General features: G+C 55.3%; 1 protein-coding gene across 1 annotated transcript; it reads right to left on the bottom strand.

Annotated features, from left to right (window-relative positions):
• Positions 1-1,523: 1,523 nt before the first annotated feature.
• Positions 1,524-19,231, bottom strand: VSX2 (visual system homeobox 2). The gene is made up of 5 exons (XM_030831528.2): positions 18,862-19,231; positions 17,476-17,560; positions 13,492-13,615; positions 2,685-2,865; positions 1,524-1,849 (listed from the first exon to the last, which is right to left on the bottom strand). Exons 1-5 carry the CDS (start codon positions 19,229-19,231, stop codon positions 1,524-1,526), a joined length of 1,086 nt encoding a protein of 361 aa, XP_030687388.1.
• Positions 19,232-20,951: the final 1,720 nt, after the last annotated feature.

Raw genomic sequence — 20,951 nt, 5'->3', positions numbered from 1 at the left:
AGAACTGGGGGGAAGGTCCATGGACGGAATGAAGAAGAAATCAACTTTTGCTATGGAATTAAAATCCCAGCTCACTGACTCAGGCCTTTCTCTTGCAAGGGATCCCCTGCAAGGGTGGGTGGGATAGTAGAGGAAAATGCCATGGGGGTGAGGGGGACATGTGCCTGGCCTGGGGGTGGAAGGGGCAGCTGCAGAGAGGCCATCAGTATGGACAGGTCCTCCCATCAGCAGACAGGAAGAAGCCCCGTCCCCTATTCCTACCCCATCACTGTCTGACTCTAGAGAACAGGCACCACGGCTCACACCCAGCGGGAAGGTACGTGTGCCTGTAGCTTAGTTTGGGTCTAACACTGGCTCCTCCCTTGCTCTCCTTCTAGCCTTTTCTCATACTCTTCTTGTGATCAACTGTGACGGCTATTTATAGCCCCAGGACCCCTCCAGGAATGGCCTGGATCAAGTTGAGTCAAGATCTGTGGTTTCCTATGTGTTCATTTTACAGCTCGATTGGGCTGCTCCAAGGCAGGGCACATGCGAACCAGTGATTTGCAAGAATCTTTAGGGGAAGGATGCCTTGCACAGCAAGTCAGGGTCACAGGCAGCATATTGGGGGGTGGAGGGGGCGGTCAGGATGCTCTAGAAACACACACCCAAGGGCCCTGGGTGGAGGATTTGGCTTCCCAAAGGTGCAGTGAGTCACAGCAGCTGTGAGAGGTACCCCCTGGCTGCAGGGCAGACCCTGGCCTCACTGCAGGTACTGTACACTGCCCCCTGCGGCACTGGCACCTGTGTGGGGAGGAACGGTGGGACCGGCTGGGTGTGGAGGGTGGGTTCCTGAGTCTGACTGTGGAGGGCAGGACTTGAAGGCTGGCCGAGGGGCCCAGGCTGAGACTTTCCAAGTTGAATCTGGAATCTGGGCCCCAGCGCCGGGGGCCGGCAGGGGTTGTGCCTGGGCCTTCAGGACAGCACATCACCCACACTGAGGAAGGAGCAGGCAGGGGAGCAGAGTTTCGCTGGGGGCTGGGGCGCTCAGGACACCGGCACTGGAGTGCAGGTCCTCCATCCGTGTCGCCGCTGTGGCGGCCAGTGTGTTTGCAGCAGCGGTCTTTGGGTCTGGGCAGAGCACAGTCCACAGGGGGTGTGGCGCTGGGAAGGAGGGCGCTATTGAGCAAGAGAACGGAGAGTAAGGGGTGGATTCGGACACGGAGAGCCGCCAAAGGATTGAGTTGAAAGCAGCTTGAGGGGGTGGTCTGGGGCGGCAAGAAGGCTTCTGAGGCAGGTCTGTTAGTTGGAGGAGGAGGGTGCTGGCCAGGTCAGGACTAGGTAGGGATGTCTCAGCCTGGCCCAAAGCCTCAGCCAGGACTGAGTTGTGCCTGAAGTCCCCTGGGGGTCACAGAGGGCCTGTGGGGTGGGGGAGGGTGGCAGAGAGCAGGCCTGGGCCCCGCCTCTGAGAACACCTCCCAGCACCACAGGCCCCGAGCAGAGCCGAGCAGAGTCCTGGGGCTCTGGTGTCTGCGCGCCCTTGCCTACGCCATGTCCTCGAGCTGCGGCGGACTCAGCTTCTCCGCTGGCCTGTCTTCGTCCGGGGCCTCCTCCCGCTCCGGCTCCTCGCCGTTCCGGGCCAGGCTGTCGGGCCCGGACACAGTCCCCAGCACTTTGGTGCTGTGCTCCTGCGCTCTGGCTCGGAGCGCGGCGATGCTGTTCTCCCTCAGTTCCTCCTGGGACATGGCGGCCGGGGCGTCGGGACCCCGCTCCTCCGGCTCTATCTTGTCGAGCTTGGGCAGGGCCTGACGCTCCGCCTCGGGCTTCCTCCCCGACTCAGCTGCCGCCTCCAGCGACTTTTTGTGCATCCCTAAAAAGAATTGTTGGTATTCGGGTTTAGAAAAGCGCCTGGGAAAGCCATCTTGAACTGAAAACGGCAAAGATAGAGAGAGGCCAGAATTAAGGACGAGCAGAAAGCCTTACTTCATACACCGCAATCACGCGAGTCCCAGGGGTCGGGGTCGGGGCCGGGGCAGCGGGAGGGGGGCCGGGGATGAGGCTGCGGAGCAGCAGCGGGGCACCAGGCCGGCAGAGGGCTTCTCCCAGCCAAGTCCCTGGGCACCTGGCCCCCGGGAGTCCTGTCTGTCCCTTCCTGAGCACAGCACTTGCTCCCGAGCCCTCCCTTTTGGGATTCCAGATCTCAGAACTCCAAGATAAGCTGGCGCTGCTGTCAGACACAGGTCCAGATGGCAGATGGGGGAGGATGGCAGGTGGAGAGATTTAGGGGGAAGAAGTCCTTTGGGCAAAGCCAGAATGGTGGCCAAAGGGATCTAGAGGTCCCCTCAACCCCCAAGAGGGGCTGTTTCATTCACCACAACCCCAGCTCCAGCCAAGGGAAGAGGAGGATACACACCCTGGGGCAATAGCCATCCCCTGCTCACAGGACAAAAGAACTCACAGGGGGGATCCGTCCAGGATGAGAGTCCTAGGCACCCAGTAGGTGGGTGTGAGGGACAGACACCAAGCCCCGGGTGCAGCCTGCCCTCTGAGCCCCCCAAGGGAGACCGGGAGACTGGCTCTGGAGGGCCTCTCTCCCGCCAGGCGTTGTGGCCAGGCGTCCCTGCTCCAGGGCTCTGTCCCCTCCTCCAGGGAGCCCGCTCCCCTCACCACGGGGGCAGGGCCCCAGGGAGAGTGCAGGCTCTTACCCAGCAGCCACGGGGCGCAGGAGTCCATGATGCCATCCTTGGCGGACTTGAGGATGGACTCCGGCAGGGGGATGGAGTGGCGCACCATGGCCCCGTAGAGGCCGTACTCCGCCATGACGCTGCTCCGGCCCCAGCACTTCTCTCGCTTCCTCCACTTGGCTCTTCGGTTCTGGAACCAGACCTGTAAGTGCAGACGAACAGGTCAGGGGCGTCCTCCACCAGGCAGAGGCCAGGCCCCTACCCCGCTGTGTCTGCCTGGAGTTAAGGGACCCGCCTCTTTGATTGCCAACGGCCCCATTCCCCTGTGACTTCGCTTTCTCCAGAAGGGCATCCTTACTTAAGCTCACCTACCCCGAAGTACCCCTGGGGTTCCTCCAGGCTCAGGGTGTCCAGAATGAGACACAAGTCCTGTGAGAACATGATGGGCAAAATGGTCTTTTTTTTTTTTTTTTAAATCAAAGCAGTTTAAGGTGATGGAGTAGGGACACCTCCTGGACAGGGTCTGGCAGATGGGCAGTTCCCCATGTGGTCCTCAGTTTGCAGCCGAGAAGCCCGACCCTCATAGCTCTCTTGCAAGTGTTCACACCTCCAGCATACAAACAGAATCCCTTTTCTGGCTCGTACAGGACAAAGTCCTTTCCAGTGCCTTTGGTTCAGGGCTCTGTCTCCACCAGAACTGCAGAGGCCAGAGCAGTCCCAGCAGGCGAGGTCAGTGTGGACTCAGGCAGCACAGGCCTTTTCATCCAGGTGTCAGGAAGCCTGGGAACGGCTGCAAAGCAGGGCAGGGGACACTCCCAAGAGGCCTGAGTCAGCCTCCCTTCTCTGCCCTGTCCTGGCCAAGTCCTGCCCTGCCATGCACCCACTGTGCACAATTTTGGACCTAACTCCGAATGACATTTGGGGGAGCTGGGCAACCATCCTTCAGTCAGGGAAGGAAGACAAAATGCTTCTGGTGTGAGGAGCATGTGAAGGTAGGGACCTAGGAGAGTGCGGTAGGGGACACTCTAGGGGATGCTTCTCTGGCCCCAAAGCTGACTGGTGCAGGGTCTGAAAGAGCATGGGGTGGGCTGGGGGTATCTGCAACACTCCAGCCTGGTTTTGGGAGGAGATCCTTGGGTCCCTTTCATGCATGGAGGAGGGGGGAATTTCTTGGTCCCCCCAAGCATTTTTCCTGAGGCTTCCTGCAGCTGACAGGAGGCAGAGCCAGGGACAGCTGCACTGTCCCTCAAGCAGGTGAGAGGCCCGCGGCAGACCGGGGGTCTCTGGAAGGACCCCAGGCCCGCCAGCCCCCTCTGGTCCCCTCACAGCCTCTCCAGGCCCTGACCCCGGCGGCGGCGAGCCACCCAAGCGCCCCGTGATGTGGGGGGATGGGGGGAGGGCAGAGGCGGGTTCGGGGAGAATCTATTAGTTTCCTGGGCGATTTCCATTCCCTCACCTCGGCCAGGTCCCCGCCCTTCCCTCCGGGCCCCCTCCCCCGCCCCCGGCGGCGGAGGTTTCAGCTTTTGATGAAAAATTGCTCCAGCTCTATTCAGGAGGCGGCAAAAGAAGAGTCACCCCCAGGGGCAGCCCTGGGCTGATTGAAAAATAAGTTAATTTCTGTTTGAATCGATGGGCCTCAAGCACTGAAATATCACGGGAAATTAAAGCGGCTGCTCTCTCGGGAGCCGCCGCATTGACCCGCACTAATTAATGCTGGGGAGGCAGAGCGAGCCGCGCCGCAAGCCGCCCCCCCTCCCCGGGGGACCCCAAACGCTTCTCATTTAACTAATTAGACAGGAAAAATTGGGTGTTAATTTGTTTAGGATTTTTTCCCCTCTTCCCCCACGGCAGCTCCCTCCCCGGCCCGCTCCCCACGCGGGGGCGCGGGAAATGAATGCGGGGCTTGCCGGCAGATGGCTGCCCCGGTCACTCTGCAATCTTCTCCGACTTGATTGCTTGATTAGGTCGTTAGCACATTAAAAAAAAAAAATTGCTTGCCGTCTGGCGCTGGCGTGATGAGTGGGACGCGCGGCAGCGCCTGGGTAATTTATCTTTTTATACGGCAAAGAATTTGATTTCAATCTGCAGATATATGGGGAGCCTTTGACACCTGTTTAACATCGCGCCGCTGACAGCTTAACCCTTTGCTGCCTCGGCCGCGGGGAGGCCTCGGCGGAGGCTCGGAGTCCGCGCGCCCCTGCGGTTCCCACCGCTGCCGCCAGGTGGCGGAGTGAGCTCCCTGGCAGCTCCCGACAGCTCCGAGTCTGCAGCGGAGCGCGGCCGGCCACATCCAGCAGGGAGCGCCCCGGCCGCACCCACAAGGCGCCCAGAGCCCCGCGGTCACAGACTTCTGCGGGGCTGCTTCCAGACCGCACGGTCCTCGCACACCTTTAAGTTGACCCAAATGTGTGTAACCTGTTTTGGCATTTCTTCATTTGTAAATAACTAGGAAACTCTAAAAATGGGAGAGATGCGGCCTCAGACACCCCGGGCCTCTCAATCCTCACACTGACCCGCGCCCGCGCTGTTAGAAAACGATCTTTCGTCCCTCCCTGGGCGGCGCCGCCTCCGGTGAGCCGCACCGTTGCCACCACCGGGTTTAGCACCTGCCGTCCCTGCTGGAAAGCTGCGGAGCTAATGCAAGGCCTCCCTCTGGTCTAGACCCAGACCGCGCTCAGCGAACCTGGCCAAGGAACGGGTTTATGTAATGTGAAGGCTACTAGATGGCTGCGCTCCGTGCACTAAAGAGCGGAAATAGGTGCACCATGCGAGTTCGGGCTAACTCGGCCCTCGGCCTGGCCTGGCTCTGCGGTGTGTTTAGATCTCTCCCCTGCGGCCCTGTCTGTCCCGCAGGCCCTCTGCCCTACCCAAAGCCTGAAGTTTGTCTGAGACCTCTGTCCTGCTCTATCTTCCTTCCCGTTAGCACTTGGTCGTCCTCTACAAGTACTCGTCTCAAGCTTTTTTGCACCTAGGAAAAATCTAAAAGGACTAAGCCACAGAAAGGTGTAAGTGACTTCTGGTTTCAACCACCTCACAGAGAAGACAGCAAAGAATGAACCCCTTGGCGATGGAATTCTAAGGTGGAATTCCAAGTCTGACCACAGAGGGTTGGGAAGGCTATCTTTATGAATCTAAGTAAGCCATCTGCCTCCTGGGCAGGAGATGACCTTCCTGCTTGAATACGGTGCATTACAAAACAACAGGACCACAAGCCCTTAACTGGAACCCATTGGGACCAGACTCCAGAATGTTTTGGATTTTAGAAAAAATATGTGATGCATATATTACATGTTATGTAACATCCTGCAGCAGCAGCAGTGGTACCCCATAGTCAAACCAGCTTTGATTTCTGCAGCAAAACATACACATATTCGTAAGGGACAAATAAAGAGCACGAGGTCAGATCTGGTTTTTGCCAAGAATGAGTTCTGTTGACAAACTGATGAAAGAAGTGTCTGTTTTCAGTACGGTTTAGAGTCAGGTATTCTGGGGACTTCCCTGGTGGTCCAGTGGTTAAGACTCCAAGCTCCCAATGCAGAGGGCGAGGGTTCGAGCCCTGAGGGGAACTAAGATCCCACATACTGCATGGCACAGCAAAAAAATAAATAAATAAAAATAAATAGCATCAGGTATTCTGGAGAAGGGATTGTGGAGTAAACAAAAGCAGAGATGCTCGCTACCACTCCCACTCCCTCCACCCCCCCAAGTGTGGGTGCCTGGAAAGGTGCATTGCCCTGGCTTCCCCAGGATTCCATGAGCTTGAGGGGGGGCAGGGTTCTCAGATGGAAACAGCATCTTTCTTGGAACACTGAAGAAGAGGGTGCAGACTTGGGATTCAGATCATCTCCGGGGCCTGTAAACAGAACCATTTTCCTCAGTCTCCTAATTTGGACAAATGAATAACTGGTCTGCAGATCAGACTTTGCCCACAGATGCTCCAAGGGGAGTTGGTGCCAGCTGGTCGCTCAAACCAGGAGTCATCCAGACCCTTGGTTATGGGCTCCTGGAATGCCTGGCTCTTTGAAGACCAGATGCTGCTCCAGTTTATGGAGGAAACCTGGACAGCCAAAACAATTTCTTTGTAGGACAGCTGGCAGGGAAGCTGTGGCATTGGTGCCTTGGAGGCAAGAGGACAAGGAATTAGAATTAACCCTAACCACTCTTCATGTTTGCCTTTCTCTTCCCTTCCTGGAAGCAACCAGCATGTGTGCAGAACTTAAACATTTGCAAGAAGCACTGAAAGCAGCCAGTCCTGAACTGGAATTCCCAACTGTGGCAAAAATTTCTGTGTGATCCTGGGCAAGTTATTTGCTCTCTCTCAGTCTCTGTCCCTTCAAGCATAAAAGAAGAATATCAAAAAAAAAAAAAAAAAGAATACCTACTTTTTCAGGGATTAATGAAAGTGCCTAAAATCAGTGTTTGTCACACAGAAGGTGCTCAATAAAAGCTACTTATTATTATTTCAGTGGAGGCACAGAAAGTCAGTGGGAGTCTGTGCAGGGGTCAGGTTAATCAGGGGCATTACCTGCCCTCCTGGCCCTCTCCACGTGCTCTGCAGCAAGGCTGGACTGACAAATAATAATAATAATAACAACAGTAACAACTCCAGGAGGTGTGATGGGGGTACAGAGCTAACCTTCAGGCTGTAAGATTTTAATGCAGATAGCCTCGAGTTTCCCCTCTAGGGGCCAAACAGATGCCCCTGCAACTCTCCCGCGTTTCTAATGTCTCCCAGACCCTTGAGGCTCAAATGCAAGAGACCACCCATGCAGCTGGCTATGCTCAGGAGCTAGAAGACCTAGGTTGGAGACCCCTGCTCTATCTCCAACTGCCTTTGTGACTTTGGGTGCATTTCTTAACCTTTCTGAGCTTCCGATTCTTCCTCTGCCCTATGGTACCACTTCCTTGCAGGTTTGTTGTTAAAAATTCAACAGAATAGTGCATGGGAAATGCCTGGCATGTTGGAAGAACGGAAAAACGTTGGCTTGATGCTGGGCGAAGTCTGGGGACAAATGTGCTACGAGATGAGGATTTGCTTTCAAGCAAATATGCTCAGTGACACTTTTCCCATAAAGCCGGGTCCTCCCATCTCCCACCTTTGACATGTCTTTTCAGCATTTAGGCCCCCTTTCCTGCGTGGTCTCTTGGTTCTGGCAAGCCCACAATACTCCTCCAATCTCTCTACTTTCCTGACTGCGTACTTTCTGGAAGACACTGCTCCACTCTCAAGGAAGTCGGGTCCGCAACTCTTCAGGAGAGCCTGCGTCCAGGCCCCAGCAAGGACCAGAGCCCTGCCTTCCACTTCAGGGCCTCCAAGTGCCTGAGAAGCGGCCTACAAGGGACATCAAGGGTCACCAACTTGATAGTCCCAGGGAAAGGAGAGGGGGAAGATCTTCTAGCTCGGGAAAGAGCCTGGGTTTCCTGGTGCGCTTCCCCTCACAGGTGGTGCCCAGTAGCACTCAGAGAGCCCAGGTAGGAGGCCTCTGGCTGTCGACACCTGGCAGAGAGGGTCCCAAGAGCTTGTGCCTCCAAGGATGGACTGGACCCAGGAAAGGGCTTCTCGCCAAATGGATGCTCTTCGGCCACAGGGCACCCATCGAGCCGGCAGGCAACACTGTCAGCTGTCTCTCTCCCTTTGTGGGTAACCAGGGCTTCTCTTGCATTCACGAGTTCCCAGCCTTGTATCCCCACAGGACTATGTGCCCAGGCCTCCTTCCCTCTGCAGTCCCTCCAGGATAGCCCCACTAAAGGAGACATCCTGCATGATAGATGCTCTGCACCTCTGGCCCCTTGGCTACCCCAGGCCCTGCCCTCCAGTCTTGCCCCAGGCTATCGGGCCCGGCTTTTTTGGCCATGTGGCACTTGCCATCATAGTCACTTGGATTCTCTTCTCTCCTCTGACTGGAAGCTGATTAATATGGGCTCCTTGCTGGCGTGATTTAACGACCTCACACTCCACATCCACTCAGCACTTCTGACAGCATATTGCAGCACACCCTTTCCAGTCCCAGCTTCAGGCCCAGAAAAGCCTGGCCTTGCTGTAGCCTCTGATGTCCACTAGGGGGCAGCTCTGCCCATGTTTCCTGGCAGCCTCATGCAGCATCCTTCCCTGAACCTCTGGACAGGTCATCCCACCAGGTTACCCAGTACTCCACTTTCTTCCACTCATATTAACCCACTTGAAACACTGAAACTCTTTTCCTGAGCCTCTGACCCAGCTTTTTTTTTTTTTTTTTTTTTTTTGCGGTACGCAGGCCTCTCACTGTTGTGGCCTCTCCCGTTGCGGAGCACAGGCTCCGGACGCGCAGGCTCAGCAGCCATGGCTCACGGGCCCAGCCGCTCCGCGGCATGTGGGATCTTCCCGGACCGGGGCACGAACCCCTGTCCCCTGCATCAGCAGGCAGACTCTCAACCACTGCGCCACCAGGGAAGCCCTTGACCCAGCATTTTTACACTGGCTACACACAATCACCTGGAGAGTTTTAAAAACGTACAGGCTCCACATCAAACCAAACCTAGCATTGCTAGGTGTGGGGGGCTGGCACGGGTAATTTTAAAAAGCTGCCCTGTGATCTCATAAACGTCCCGGGCTGAGACACACGGAAACCCTTTCCCATCCAGGCAGCTATCTTCTTACTTCTGGAATATAATCCCCTAAAACTTTGTTCCCTACCCTTGGGAGGGGACCACTTTAAAAGAGGCAGAATGGAACAGTGCTAGTCAGAGAATCCAAATATCATCCTTCCAAACACACCAGGCTGCTAAGAGTGGAGGTGAGATGTCTCTGTCCACTTTGTGCCTCCATATCTCTGCAACGGAGGCATTTTAAATAAATACAACTCTTGTCAGAAAAAAATACAGTAAACATAAGTGAATAGCTTAATATTCTCCTGTCTTACAACTCTGAGAATGAGTGACCACACAGAGGAAATAAAGTCAATCTGGAAATCCATTTCCTCTTCCCCAGGGCTGACATCGGCAGGGGCTTCCAGAATGCCATATCCTAGCATTTCTCAGAGACACAGAAAGGACTTCATGTCTGAGTCTGATATGAAGACTGGAAATCTCTTCTTCCCCCAGCAATGCACCTTATCCCTTCACACTCCAACCCAGAGAGATATAGAGGGAGGAAGTGCTTGCCCTCAAAGCACAAAGGCAGAGGGAATCGCCACTACTGAGGGGGCTGGTCCCTCATCACTGCAATTTGCATTAATTATTCCAGTTTCTGTAGATGGGTGCTCCAGTTTCCCTCATTTGCTCTCCTGAGATAGTACTTGAGTACCGGGTTTGAATCCCAGTCCACCACTTACTTCACCTCTCAGCCCTTCAGTTTCCTCATCCAGAAAATGGGGATAAGAATAGCATCTAACTCATCTAGCTTTTGTGAGGATGTAATGAAAAAGGGCATGGAAAGCACTTAATATCTGGGACAATGCTATGCACTAATAATGCCAATAACAATACTTTTGTTAAATTATTTTAGATACTTTTTGTTATTATTCGTTCACAAATGAGTAATCTGAGGCTCAGAGTTTGATTTGCTGGCAGTGAAACAAAGATTAGAAGTAGGTGTGTCTGACTTTTCACATCTACACTGTGTTCTCGTTAGACATTGGACAGTAGGTCTCAGACACATCCAGGGGCTTACTTGGGTTGGCCCAGCAGAAGTGTGTGTCCCAGCTGTCCACCTGGGGCTGTCCCACTCCTCCATGGCAGCCCAGGGGCCCAGTGAGAGAGGTGATCCTGAGGAGGCTGCTCTCTGGGAGGGATTCCCCCTTTCCTTTACAGATGGCTTGGCCTCTGCCATGCCTGGTGGGTGTCAGAGCCAGGACTAAGATCTGGGTCCCTGACTGGATATCCAGTCCAATAACCTTTCCATTCCACCTGAGAATGTCTAACTTCAGACTTGGAGCCTCTAATAACTGCCCTTCCCCTTAAGCCTCAACACATAGACAAAGGCCTGAAAGCTGGGGGAGGGGAGGGGACTGGCTCTGAGTGGTAGGGTCCATCCTTAGACGCACTGGTTCCACTAAATCAACATGCTGAGAGGAAATGAGGAGGAAGGGTGGCAGTGTAGTGAAGTAAGTGTTCTGGAGTCTAAAGGGACTCAGGTCTGAACTCTGGGCCTCAGGTTCCCCACCTGTAAAGTGGGAATAGTAATAGTACCTAGTCCATCGGGCGTTCTGAGGATCCTTTGGGAATAGAATACAGAAACTAACACAACATTGTGAAGCAATTATACTCCAATAAAAATTTTTTTTTAAAAAAAGAATATACATAAACTATCTCTGGAAGGAACCAAAGGAAACTGGTAACCCCTGGAGGGACTGCCGGTGGACAGTGGCAAGGGTGACTCACGTTTCACCCTTTTGAACTCATGTACCTGAATTCGCTCATTCAAAGAATAATTTTGTTATGAGTGAGTTTTGGGGGTTTTTAGAACAGTATCTGGTACTCAATAAATATTGGGGGGTTTTTAATAAAGAAGATTTGATACAGGCCTCCCACCTGACATCAAATCATCTCTGTTCCTCCAGCTTCAAGTCAAAGCAAAGGCTTCAAACCCAAGAGGCAGGTGGTGAATGAGTGGGCTTTAGGTGCAGCCTAAAGAGACCTTAGGTGGGTCCCTGTGTCCCCCCACTTACTAGTTGTCTGGCCTCACTTTCCTCAGTTATAAAAGGAGGCTAATGTTCTCTCCCCCACAGGCTGTCGCCAGGATTTAATGAGATCAGAGCTCAAACCAAGTGAGCTGGGCCCATGCCGGACCCACTGGAACACGCCACACACATGGCTCATGACACCTGCAGCTGCCACTGTCATCCCCATTTTACAGATGAGCAATGGGAAGCTCGGGCTGGTGAGGTAACTTGTCCACAGTCACTCAGCTGGTAACTGGTGAGGCCAGGACAGTCTGGCTCCAGAGTTGGTGTCCCTAACCACTGCACCACCCTGCCTCTCCTGTGCATGTCCCATAGTTAGAGCACTGGGCACATGAGAACTGCTCTGTGGGATAGAGCTGTGACTGCCACCGATAGATGTTAAGACCTTTCCCAGGCCACTTGGTAAAACGCTTGGGGGCACGGCTATTTGACAACTCACAAACACCTTCTGGGGGCATCATTTAGCCAAAGAACCAGGCGGTGCTGCAAGAGCTGGAGAGATCCTTGCCTTGGTTCTCCCATAACCGCAAATTCCACAGCCAGTCCTCACAATCCAGGGAATCAATGTACTCCACACTCTTGGCTCATCCATGCTGATTCTGGTGGCTTCAGACACCACCCTGTAGACAACGCCCCAGGCGATTTTAAAAAGCCTAGAGTCTGCGGGCTGGGCATCTGCAGCAATGCAGTGACAGCCGAGGGCAAGGGCGAGCTTCCCCAGATCTTTCAGACACTCCCACCCACCACCACCACCACAGCCAAAGGGATTTCAGGACGAGCCACCGCAAGGCACAGGCTGTTCTTTCCTACTGGTCAGTAGCGCAAATGTGGGACCAACCAACGGGGAAATCGGGGAGTCTCACCCCACCCCCGCTGCTCGTCATGACCACACACACACACACACACACACACACACACACACACGCACACGCACATACAAGATCCAGAAGCAACACCCAGCCTGTTCCCACTGGAACTCAGCTGGGGGGTATGATGGATCCAGGCCACCATGGATAATACGCCAAACAGATAATCTGCTTATGAATAATTGAGCTTATTGTTAGTGTCACTGTCTAAAGCCATTGGCTGAAATTCCCCATAGACTTCCAGTGGAGAGGCAGGCTCTTCTGGAAAAGGAGCTCACGCCTCATTTCCCATTCTCTGGTTCTCCAGTGAGGGAGCGCAAGGAACCTACACACCTTATTCGGTTCCTCTGGACTTGTCCCCTACCCGCCCCAACTCACATCACACGTGGAGACACAAAGGAGGAGGAGATTCAGAGCAGACGGGGTTTCAGGAAGTCGGGACCCTTTCTGCCCTTTTCCAGCCTGGGCCGTCAACTACTCCGGGCCACTCAGGTGTCCCGATAGGAGCAACTTTGATTAAAGGTCTTGATCCAACTAAGGCAACCCCAAAGCTTCTGGAAGTGTTCCTCCAACCGCATCACTTCTTCCTGCTCTTAGAGGCCCTGTCTGGAGAATCATCAGATTTCATCTCCTCCCGAAGAAATGATTAAGCAGCCCACTCCTGCCCAGCTAGGGGCGTCCTGGACTTGGGAGGATCCTGACACTGATGAAAGGAGGCTGGGCACCCAGCAGAGCTGAGGACAGCCCAGTCCAGGTCAGGGCTGGTTCCGCCACAAAACTCTCCAGTGACGGGGAGGGGCTTAATGAGCACATCATGGGCCAGATCTGGGAGAAGTCAAGGAGCAGCAGCCCTGGGCAGGGCCAGCTGTTGGGTTGTGAGGAGGCAGGAGGCTCAGGTAGATGGAGGTGGTGGGGAGTAGATAGGAAAGGAGGGGGCAACCTCTTCCTCAAGGGAAAGCAGTGGAAGGAAGGGAGACAGATGCTCCCCCACCCCCAGGCACCCAGAGAGGCCTGGGGCCACCTCCAGGCACATGGTTTGTCTCACATACTCCTCAGGAAGCCCACAGTGCAGCAGCAGGCCTCGCCTCCTCCGCTAAGTCTCTTGTTCCCCCAGCAGTGCCCATCTCACATGGTAGGTATTCAGCAAACACCTGCCTGCTTAAATGAACTGCTGTGCATGAGGACGTGATTACAGGCAAGCACACACTCTGCTGCGGGGTGGGAGATGGGTGTTTGGGAGCCTGGGGCAGTCGATGTCCCTGAGGGTAAGGAAAGTGTGAGAGAGGAACTCAGAGCTGTTACCTGTATCCTGTCTTCCGGGAGCTCCGTTTTCATGGCCAACATCTCCCGGGCATAGACGTCTGGGTAGTGGGCCTCATTGAATGCCTTCTCCAGCTCCTCTAGCTGGTAGGAGGTAAAGATTGTCCTGAGGGGAGCAAAAAAAGTCAGTCAGGACCCCCAAAATGGAAAAAGCTGTCCCAGAGAGGACAGAATGGCCCTCCCCCATGGCTCCTGGACAGACCCCAAACCCAGGCTTGGCCAGCACAATCAGATGCAACCTCGCTCCCTGCCCCGCCCCCCCATCCTCTAAACTCTTCTTCATTCAAGTCTGAGGGCCCACACTACCCTTCTGGTGGTGGGGAGTATTATTTCAGCCCTCAGTGACATTTTATACTGGGAATCTTCCTGGAAGTGCTTGGAGGGAAAGGGTGTTAAGACACAAATTTTAGAAAACTACAGAAAGCCCCTCTTCTCCCAGGCACAGCGTGGAGGGCTCACCAGGTGAGTAAGTGCCTCAGCCTCCTCGGGCCCAGCTTCCTGGGCTCCTCCCACAGACAGGAGGGTCGATCTTTTAAATCGTACTCAGAGTTCAGAGATTCACCAGAAGGTCAAATGCAGCAGCCGCCCCAGCCCCAGCGTCTGTACAGCAGAGAACTAACTGATTCTAGCAGCCCCTCACCCTACCTCAGCACGCCCGGCTCTCCTCACCTGCCCAGACCTAAAGGCTCCTTAGAGCCGCCCCACGCAGTCTTGGGGGCAGGGAGAAGGGAAAGGGGGTGCTCTGTCCCTTCTTGGACTCAGAAGTGAAGGGTCACCTCCCCGCCATCCCACACACAGGCTCAGCCACTCACCCAGCGGGAGCCCCATTCAGGGGAGTTTCATTCAGGTCATCCCGAGAGTGCCTTCCCACACACTCCCCCAGCGCCCACAGAGCGGTTCACATTGACCTATTTTGAGTCATAAACTGCTTTAAGAATCCAGTAAAAGCCACATCCTCTCACCCTAGCAGATGGATATGCTCCAGTACATACAATGTTTTACCTCCAATATTAGGGGGTTCATAGCCCCCTTTCTTGAATAAATACACTACACACCCACTTACAGACACAAATTCTTTTTTCAGACCTGAATTTCACCAGGTTCTAGGTGACCTTTATCCTGCACCCTCATCAACAAGCTGGGGAGCAGTATAGTCCAGATTTGTTCGTAGACTCCACTTGAACAATGGTACCTTCCCTGCTTGAGCCTCCGGGATTTGGACCCTGGAAACAGCATGGGAGGGGGGTGTGTGGTTTAAAATCCCTCGCTGCTGCCCTCGCCTCTCCCAACACAAGGAAAAAGTACAAATGTCAGCCCCGTATACTCCTCGTGCTGGTGTTGGCTTTAACGTCTTGGAGGATGACGCCGGGGGGGTGGGGGTGGAGGGGGATGTGTGAGAAAGAAAGATTCTGCTCTTTATAGAAAATGACTGGTTTGATTCTAAAGTGTTTCTCCTATCCTCTTGGGAAGAACAGAATGTTTATGTATACAGAAAGTTAATTCTTCAGAATTTTGAAGATCTGCTGCTTTCTATTCCTCTCCTGCCACTTACCGAAGCGTCCCTGAACAGTCAAAATAAACAATCAAAACATGCAAGTCTTTTTCAAAACTAGGAAAACTGAGGCACACAGCTATTGGGGCGTGGCCAAAGCCAAAGAGGAAAGGGGATGGCAGGTCATTCAGAACCTTTCAAGTGCCAGCCTCGGCTCTCATTAAAAACAAACAAAAAACCCAAAACAAAAAAACCAAACAAAACAAAAAAGAAAGGAGTTAAGAAAGAAACAAAATGAAACAATGCCTCAAATCCCCCAAACTTCCCCTCGTTCCTGCCTCAGAGCTAATCCACGTGTCTATGCTGATGTGCCCTCCAGGGAGTCTCCCTGCGCCCCGTACAACGTGACCCAAACCCTGCTCCTGGCTTTACGCAGAACCCCAGACCCTTCAGTTTCCCATTGTAACCAGTCTATCAGAGCTGAGCCCTCCAGGAAAAGGGAAGAGCAAAACCTGAGAGACTCCAAAGGCTGCTGCTCCATTCCCACTCCCCTCTCTAACCCCTGCTAAGCCTCTTGTGTTTCTGGGTGATCAAGAGATGCTTGCCTCTCATCACCATATTCCAGGGTCTCTTACCTGAACTCCCCAAATGAGAGAGGCTCAGGAAAACACATTTTTTACTAATTAAAAATTGCAGCAGCCATTCTCCTCTCTCCAATAATCTGTTCCCTTCGTGTACCAGAAATAGCCCGAAACCTAGGGCTGTTGTCCTGTCTCCCTGGGAACCCTCCAAAGCACCCCAATTTTCCCTGGTGGAGGGGGTATCAGGTGAGGATAGAGGGTTAGAAAACTTAAGCATGGACTTTCGGCCGTGGGTCAGTCAGCTCCAAGTGCTGCACAAGGAGATGCCCCCATGCAGAAGCACTGCTCCTGGGGGTGCTTTGTCCGGGGCTCTCCTGGCTGTGGGAATCCCTCCCCCACCTCTATTCGGTCAGCAGCACAGAAGCCGGTCAGCCGGACTCCAACCTGCCCTCCGGGTCCCTGTCCCTGCTGGAGGTCCCTGTCCAGGCTCCAGAGGCTGACAGGATTACCCCCACCCTGCCACCAGCATGATATGAATGCATCGGAGGTGTTTTAATGAATATTTGCTGGACGGATGAATGTAAAAAATGACCTAGGATCAGGACTAAAAAAACAACGTTTCCATTTACAATAAAACAAGACAAAACAAAACAAAAACAAACAGCCGCCTGAAGGGAACAAACCGAGGTCACCAAGAAACCAAGTCAAAGTTCACCCCCATTCAAGCCAGAACCTGTTGGGGCCTGAGAGGTGAGGAAGAACCGTTTTAAAACGTGGGGGTCATTTCCGGGTGTGAAGGAAGAGAGGAACGCAGAAAAGCACCCAGAGAAAGTGTGCAAAGAGGCTGAGAACAAATTGGGGAGAAGAGGATGAGGTGGAGAGCACCCCAGGGGGAAACGTCCACCCAGCGATCCGGAACCCTGCGGGCGCTCCATCCGCACTGGGGCGGAGAGAGATCTGGGAAAACAAAGCTAGGGTAAGCGCAGGGGCAAACAGCACCCGCAGGAAGTCAGGTCGATTTTTGGTTCTCAGTCCTTTATTTGTTGAAAACCTCCTCATACATTTGCACAAGGAATTGGTAGCGGCTGCGGAAGGGAATGCGGGTCTGGTGTGGGGAATTACTTTTCAGGATATACCTTTCGGCACCTACTGTATTTTAACTTTGTGCAAGTAATGTCTATTTTTAAAATATTTAAAGAAAATCAAAAACAAAAAAACCCTCGCTCTTTAGTCTGTATCCTCCAAGGCAGCCCACTCCACTCCAGCGAGGGCTTGCGGAGTCCTTCAGTGCACACACTCCTCCCTCCGCATTTTACAGACAAGGAAACTGAGGCTTACGGATCACAGAGGAGCAGAAGCCAAAGGAAAATTTGCCATCCATGCGGGTATCACGCTCGAGATTTTGCGAACGGTGGGCGCAGAAAGATAGGGGGTTGGCGGCGCTGACAGGGACGGCGGGAGAGGAATAGGGGCCGGGGCAGAGGTTAGAGGAACCGGCTCTGGCGGGAGGGGAGAGCCGATCTGCCCGCCCGGAGGTGTGCGTGGCTCTCCGAATGTGCCGATGCAGGGCTGGCACCTGGGGGCCGTCAGCTCCTGTCTGGCTCGGGTTTAGCCCTAGTTGGGGGCTTTCCTTTCTCCTGGAGAAGCAGGAGAAAGCCTGAAACGGTGCCGCTTCCCCGGCGGACGGTCAAAGTCCTCACCCGGCACGGCCGGACGCCAGGGCCCTGGACGGATGTCCCCAAACAATGTCTGGTCTCCCCGTCCTGGCACAGCAGCGGACCTCAGATCTAGAGCCGGTGAAATTAGGGTCCGAGCGACCCTACCCCCGATCAGGGAACGACGGCAGGGTATAGGTGAGCAGGAAGGTGACAGAAAACGCTGCAGGGGCCTTACCTGTGTCGCCGCTTCTTCCGTTTCTTGGTCTGATTTAAAGCCGATTTGGACATTTTTCGGTCGCTGGAGGAAACATCTTCAGAATCTGAAAAGCGGGCGGAGGCACGTGCGGCAGAATGGGGGACGCGCTCCGCAGCACCCGGGCGCGTCAGGCTCCCGAAACCCGCGGGGGCCCCACCCCCGGCGGCCTCCGGGAGCAGCCGGGCCTGCTCCGTCTCCCCCGAGAGCCCTCCGTGAGGTCTACGCCATCCCTAAGCCGCGGCTGTTTCTACCCACGCCGGCGCCGCAATCCCGAGGTCGTGAACACATTCCGTTCTGTTTCGTTCTGAGAAGCAAAGGCCCAGACACGCCTGGGCAGGGACAGCAGGGGGGCGCGACAGCCTCCGCGGGTCGCAGGGCCCCCCGGCGGTGCCCCGGGTTCGGCGCCCTGCCCTGCGCTAGCAGCCGTGGCGGCGGGGTTCGGAAGGTGGCCCGCAGGAGCGGAGCCTGGGCGCGGAGAGCTGGACTCCGGGAAGGGCTCGGGGCTCCCGGGCACAACCCCCTTTCCAGTGCCCGCACCATGCGCCCCCCCTCAGGACTGGAGAGACTGCGACGCACCACTTTTCGTTGCCCCTCCAAATAAAAATTAATTAACTAAACGAGAGCGAAAAATCGGGGAAATCGCAGAGCGCGAACCAGAGCCGGAGGGCCGAGCTGGCGGAGACGTGAGGCCGGGAAAACTGCCCGCGGAGGGCGCGGCAGGGTCGTCCAGGGGTCCCGAGCCCGCGAGGCGCCGGGATCCGAGATATTGTGCCGCTTAGGTGGCATCTCGGATTGCGACCCCTTGGGCCGCCGCCGTGGCCGGGTTGTCTAAGCTCGTGAGGAGAAAATTAAAACCCAGCTGACCAATGCGGGAGGCTTGGAACGGAGGAAAGGAGGAAGGAAAAGACAACTTTGGACACCAGGGCTGGGGCCCGAAGCTGGCACCCGCTTCCCGGGCCGCCAAAGCCCGGAACGGAATCGGGCTCTAGGAGCGCGGGTCCTCCGAGAGGCCGGGGCCGAAGTGGAGCAATGGAAGGAGACCCCCGACTGCCCCACGCGCTCCGACACCCTAAGCCTTGTTTCCAGTGGGGCCCCAATCAGGCGCCGCGGCAGAGCCGGGCCCGACGCGGGGACCGCAGCACAGCTCGGCCGCCGGAAACGCGGAGGCCAAAACCGGGCCGCAGCCGGGAGCATCCTCCGAGCCCCCGCCCCGGGCGCGCCGGCTCCAGGCCCGCTCTGCGATCTCTCGGCCTGGCACGAACTTGTGCACCCGGAGGAGGCCTTGCGGTGCAAGCGAGAGTCGACGGCGTGGGGTTCCCGGCTGTCACCCCAGTCAGGCAGCCACACAGCCTCGCCCTCACCTACCCGAGCTGGCCGTCTGGCTGGTGTCCAGCGGCCCCGACGCTCTGCCCAGCGGCTGCAAGTGGACGCTCTGCGGGTCGGACAGCACTTCCAGGAAGGTGGGCTGTGCATAGAAACCGGGGAGCCCCCCGGGCCCCAGTAGCCCCATACCGCCCACTCCTGCGGGACTGAGCACGGAGCGCGCAGCCAGCAAGTGCCCGGGGGCCAGACCGTCGAGGGGAGCCCGCGGGTGGGAGCTGGGGGGCTCCTTGTTCAAGCCCAGGATCTCCTGGATGCCAAACCCAGTGCACCTGCCCGGGGCGCCCCCCGAGGTACTCTTGGCCACTGTCTCGGCTTTGGGCTTGCTCAGCGCTTCCCCGGCTTTCCCCGTCATCTCTCGGCTCTTTGAAGGGGCTGAGGCCGCAGGTCTTTTGCTCCCCCCACCCCCCCGCCGGGCTCCCCGCTTCACGAAGTTGGTCCCAGGTGCCCCCTCCGATGTCTAATGCTCTGGAGCCCCAAGGAGATTCCCTTTTTATCCAACCAGGCGGCAGCCCAAGTGGGGTCAGAGCTGAGCAGCCAATCACCGGGGCCAGGAGCGATTAGGAATTCCAAAAAGCTGGCAGCTCCCGCCGCGGGCAGCACTGAGGGGCCAGGGCGCTGGGGGCCAGGCACCGGGTGGGCTCTGCAGGACGCCCATGGGCAGGGCCCCCAGAGGCTGAGACGAGACAACAAGGTTCAGGGCCGTTCCAGGAGGCTGAGCGGCTAGGGATTCTGGGCAGAGCTGGCTTGGACAGTCCCTGGGGTGGGGTGGAAGGATGGACTGAGGGCAGGTGCTAGAGACTGGGAGTCCTGCTGCCTCCCTCCCATCCTCCCTCCCTCCCTCCCTCAATCCTATACAGGTTTGGCGGGGTCAAAGAAACCCAAATATGGGACCACTCCGAAAAAGGCAGAATGAGGAAGGGGCAAGTGTCCTGGGCAGGGTGTGTGGTGGCAACGGGGAGAAAGAAGGGGGTTTGAAGAGGGAGATGGGGTGGGAGAGCTCAAAGCTTGTCTCCCCAGCACAGGATGCAATGCCTAGTTCAGAAGAGCTACTCAATAAATATCGCCCAATGAATGAATGAATGAATAAAGGGGTCAGGAGTAGGGGTTCCTGGAGGGAAAGAAGAGTGGTGGTGACTTCTTTTGGAGAACACCTGAACATCTTCCTAGAATAAACATGAAGGGTCGCCAACTTCCATGGAAAGATTTCATTACTCTTCTAACCATTCACTCAACTAATATGTATTGAGCCCTTACTAGCTCTGAGCAAGGAGCTAGGGGTTCCCAGTAAATCAGATAGACAAGTCAGGGGGTCTGCTATACCTCAGAGTTCACTGAACAGACAAATGAATCGGATGGCATTGTTGAAGTGGAGGGAAGGAGGAGGGAGAAGGGAGGGTGTGAGAGGCAATTAAAAGGTGAGCTTCTGTGCCCATTCGATGGGGATCCCTTGACTAACTCCTGTGTTGGAAGCTGCAGAAGTGCAGCCAGCTGGGCCAGTTGAAAAGTGGTGAGAGGCTGCAGGGAACTGCTCTAGGCAGGTAGGACCCTCACCTGGAGAAACAAGAAAAGCTTAAATTCTAAAGGTGGGCAGTGGAGCTACTGGTTCCTTGCTTTCAGGGAGGATGGCTCCCTTGGGTCCAAGTGTTAAGTGAAGGTGATTCTATACATACACACACACACACACACACAGACACACACACACACGTACGTGCACCATGGACCCCGGAGTCCCTGCACTCCACCTCCTCAGCTAATTCTTCTGTGAGCTTTGTGGGACTAAGGACTGTCTATCTACCTTGGCACCTTCCTCTCCACTGTGCCTAGCATAGCATACAGTGGTAGGTTTCTAATAAAGCTGTCTTGACTTGAAGGCACCCTCTGAGGGGAAATAAAGATAGGGTGAGTTGTTTTAGGCAGAGACTGGAAAGCAAGACTGGGGAGAAATTCCATTCAGAATTTCTGGGCTAGTCAACTGCAACCCCCCAAATAGATTGAAACCCCCTAACTCTCCCAGCCCACTGCCAGGATATCTAGTGCCCTCTGTGGTTGCCGTGAGGCCAAACTGAGAAGTA

This window comes from Globicephala melas, chromosome 2, assembly GCF_963455315.2.
Source record: "Globicephala melas chromosome 2, mGloMel1.2, whole genome shotgun sequence".
NCBI classification, from domain to species: Eukaryota; Metazoa; Chordata; class Mammalia; order Artiodactyla; family Delphinidae; genus Globicephala; species Globicephala melas.
The sequence above is the reverse complement of the archived record's forward strand: the minus strand, read 5'-3'. Positions and strand labels throughout refer to the sequence as shown.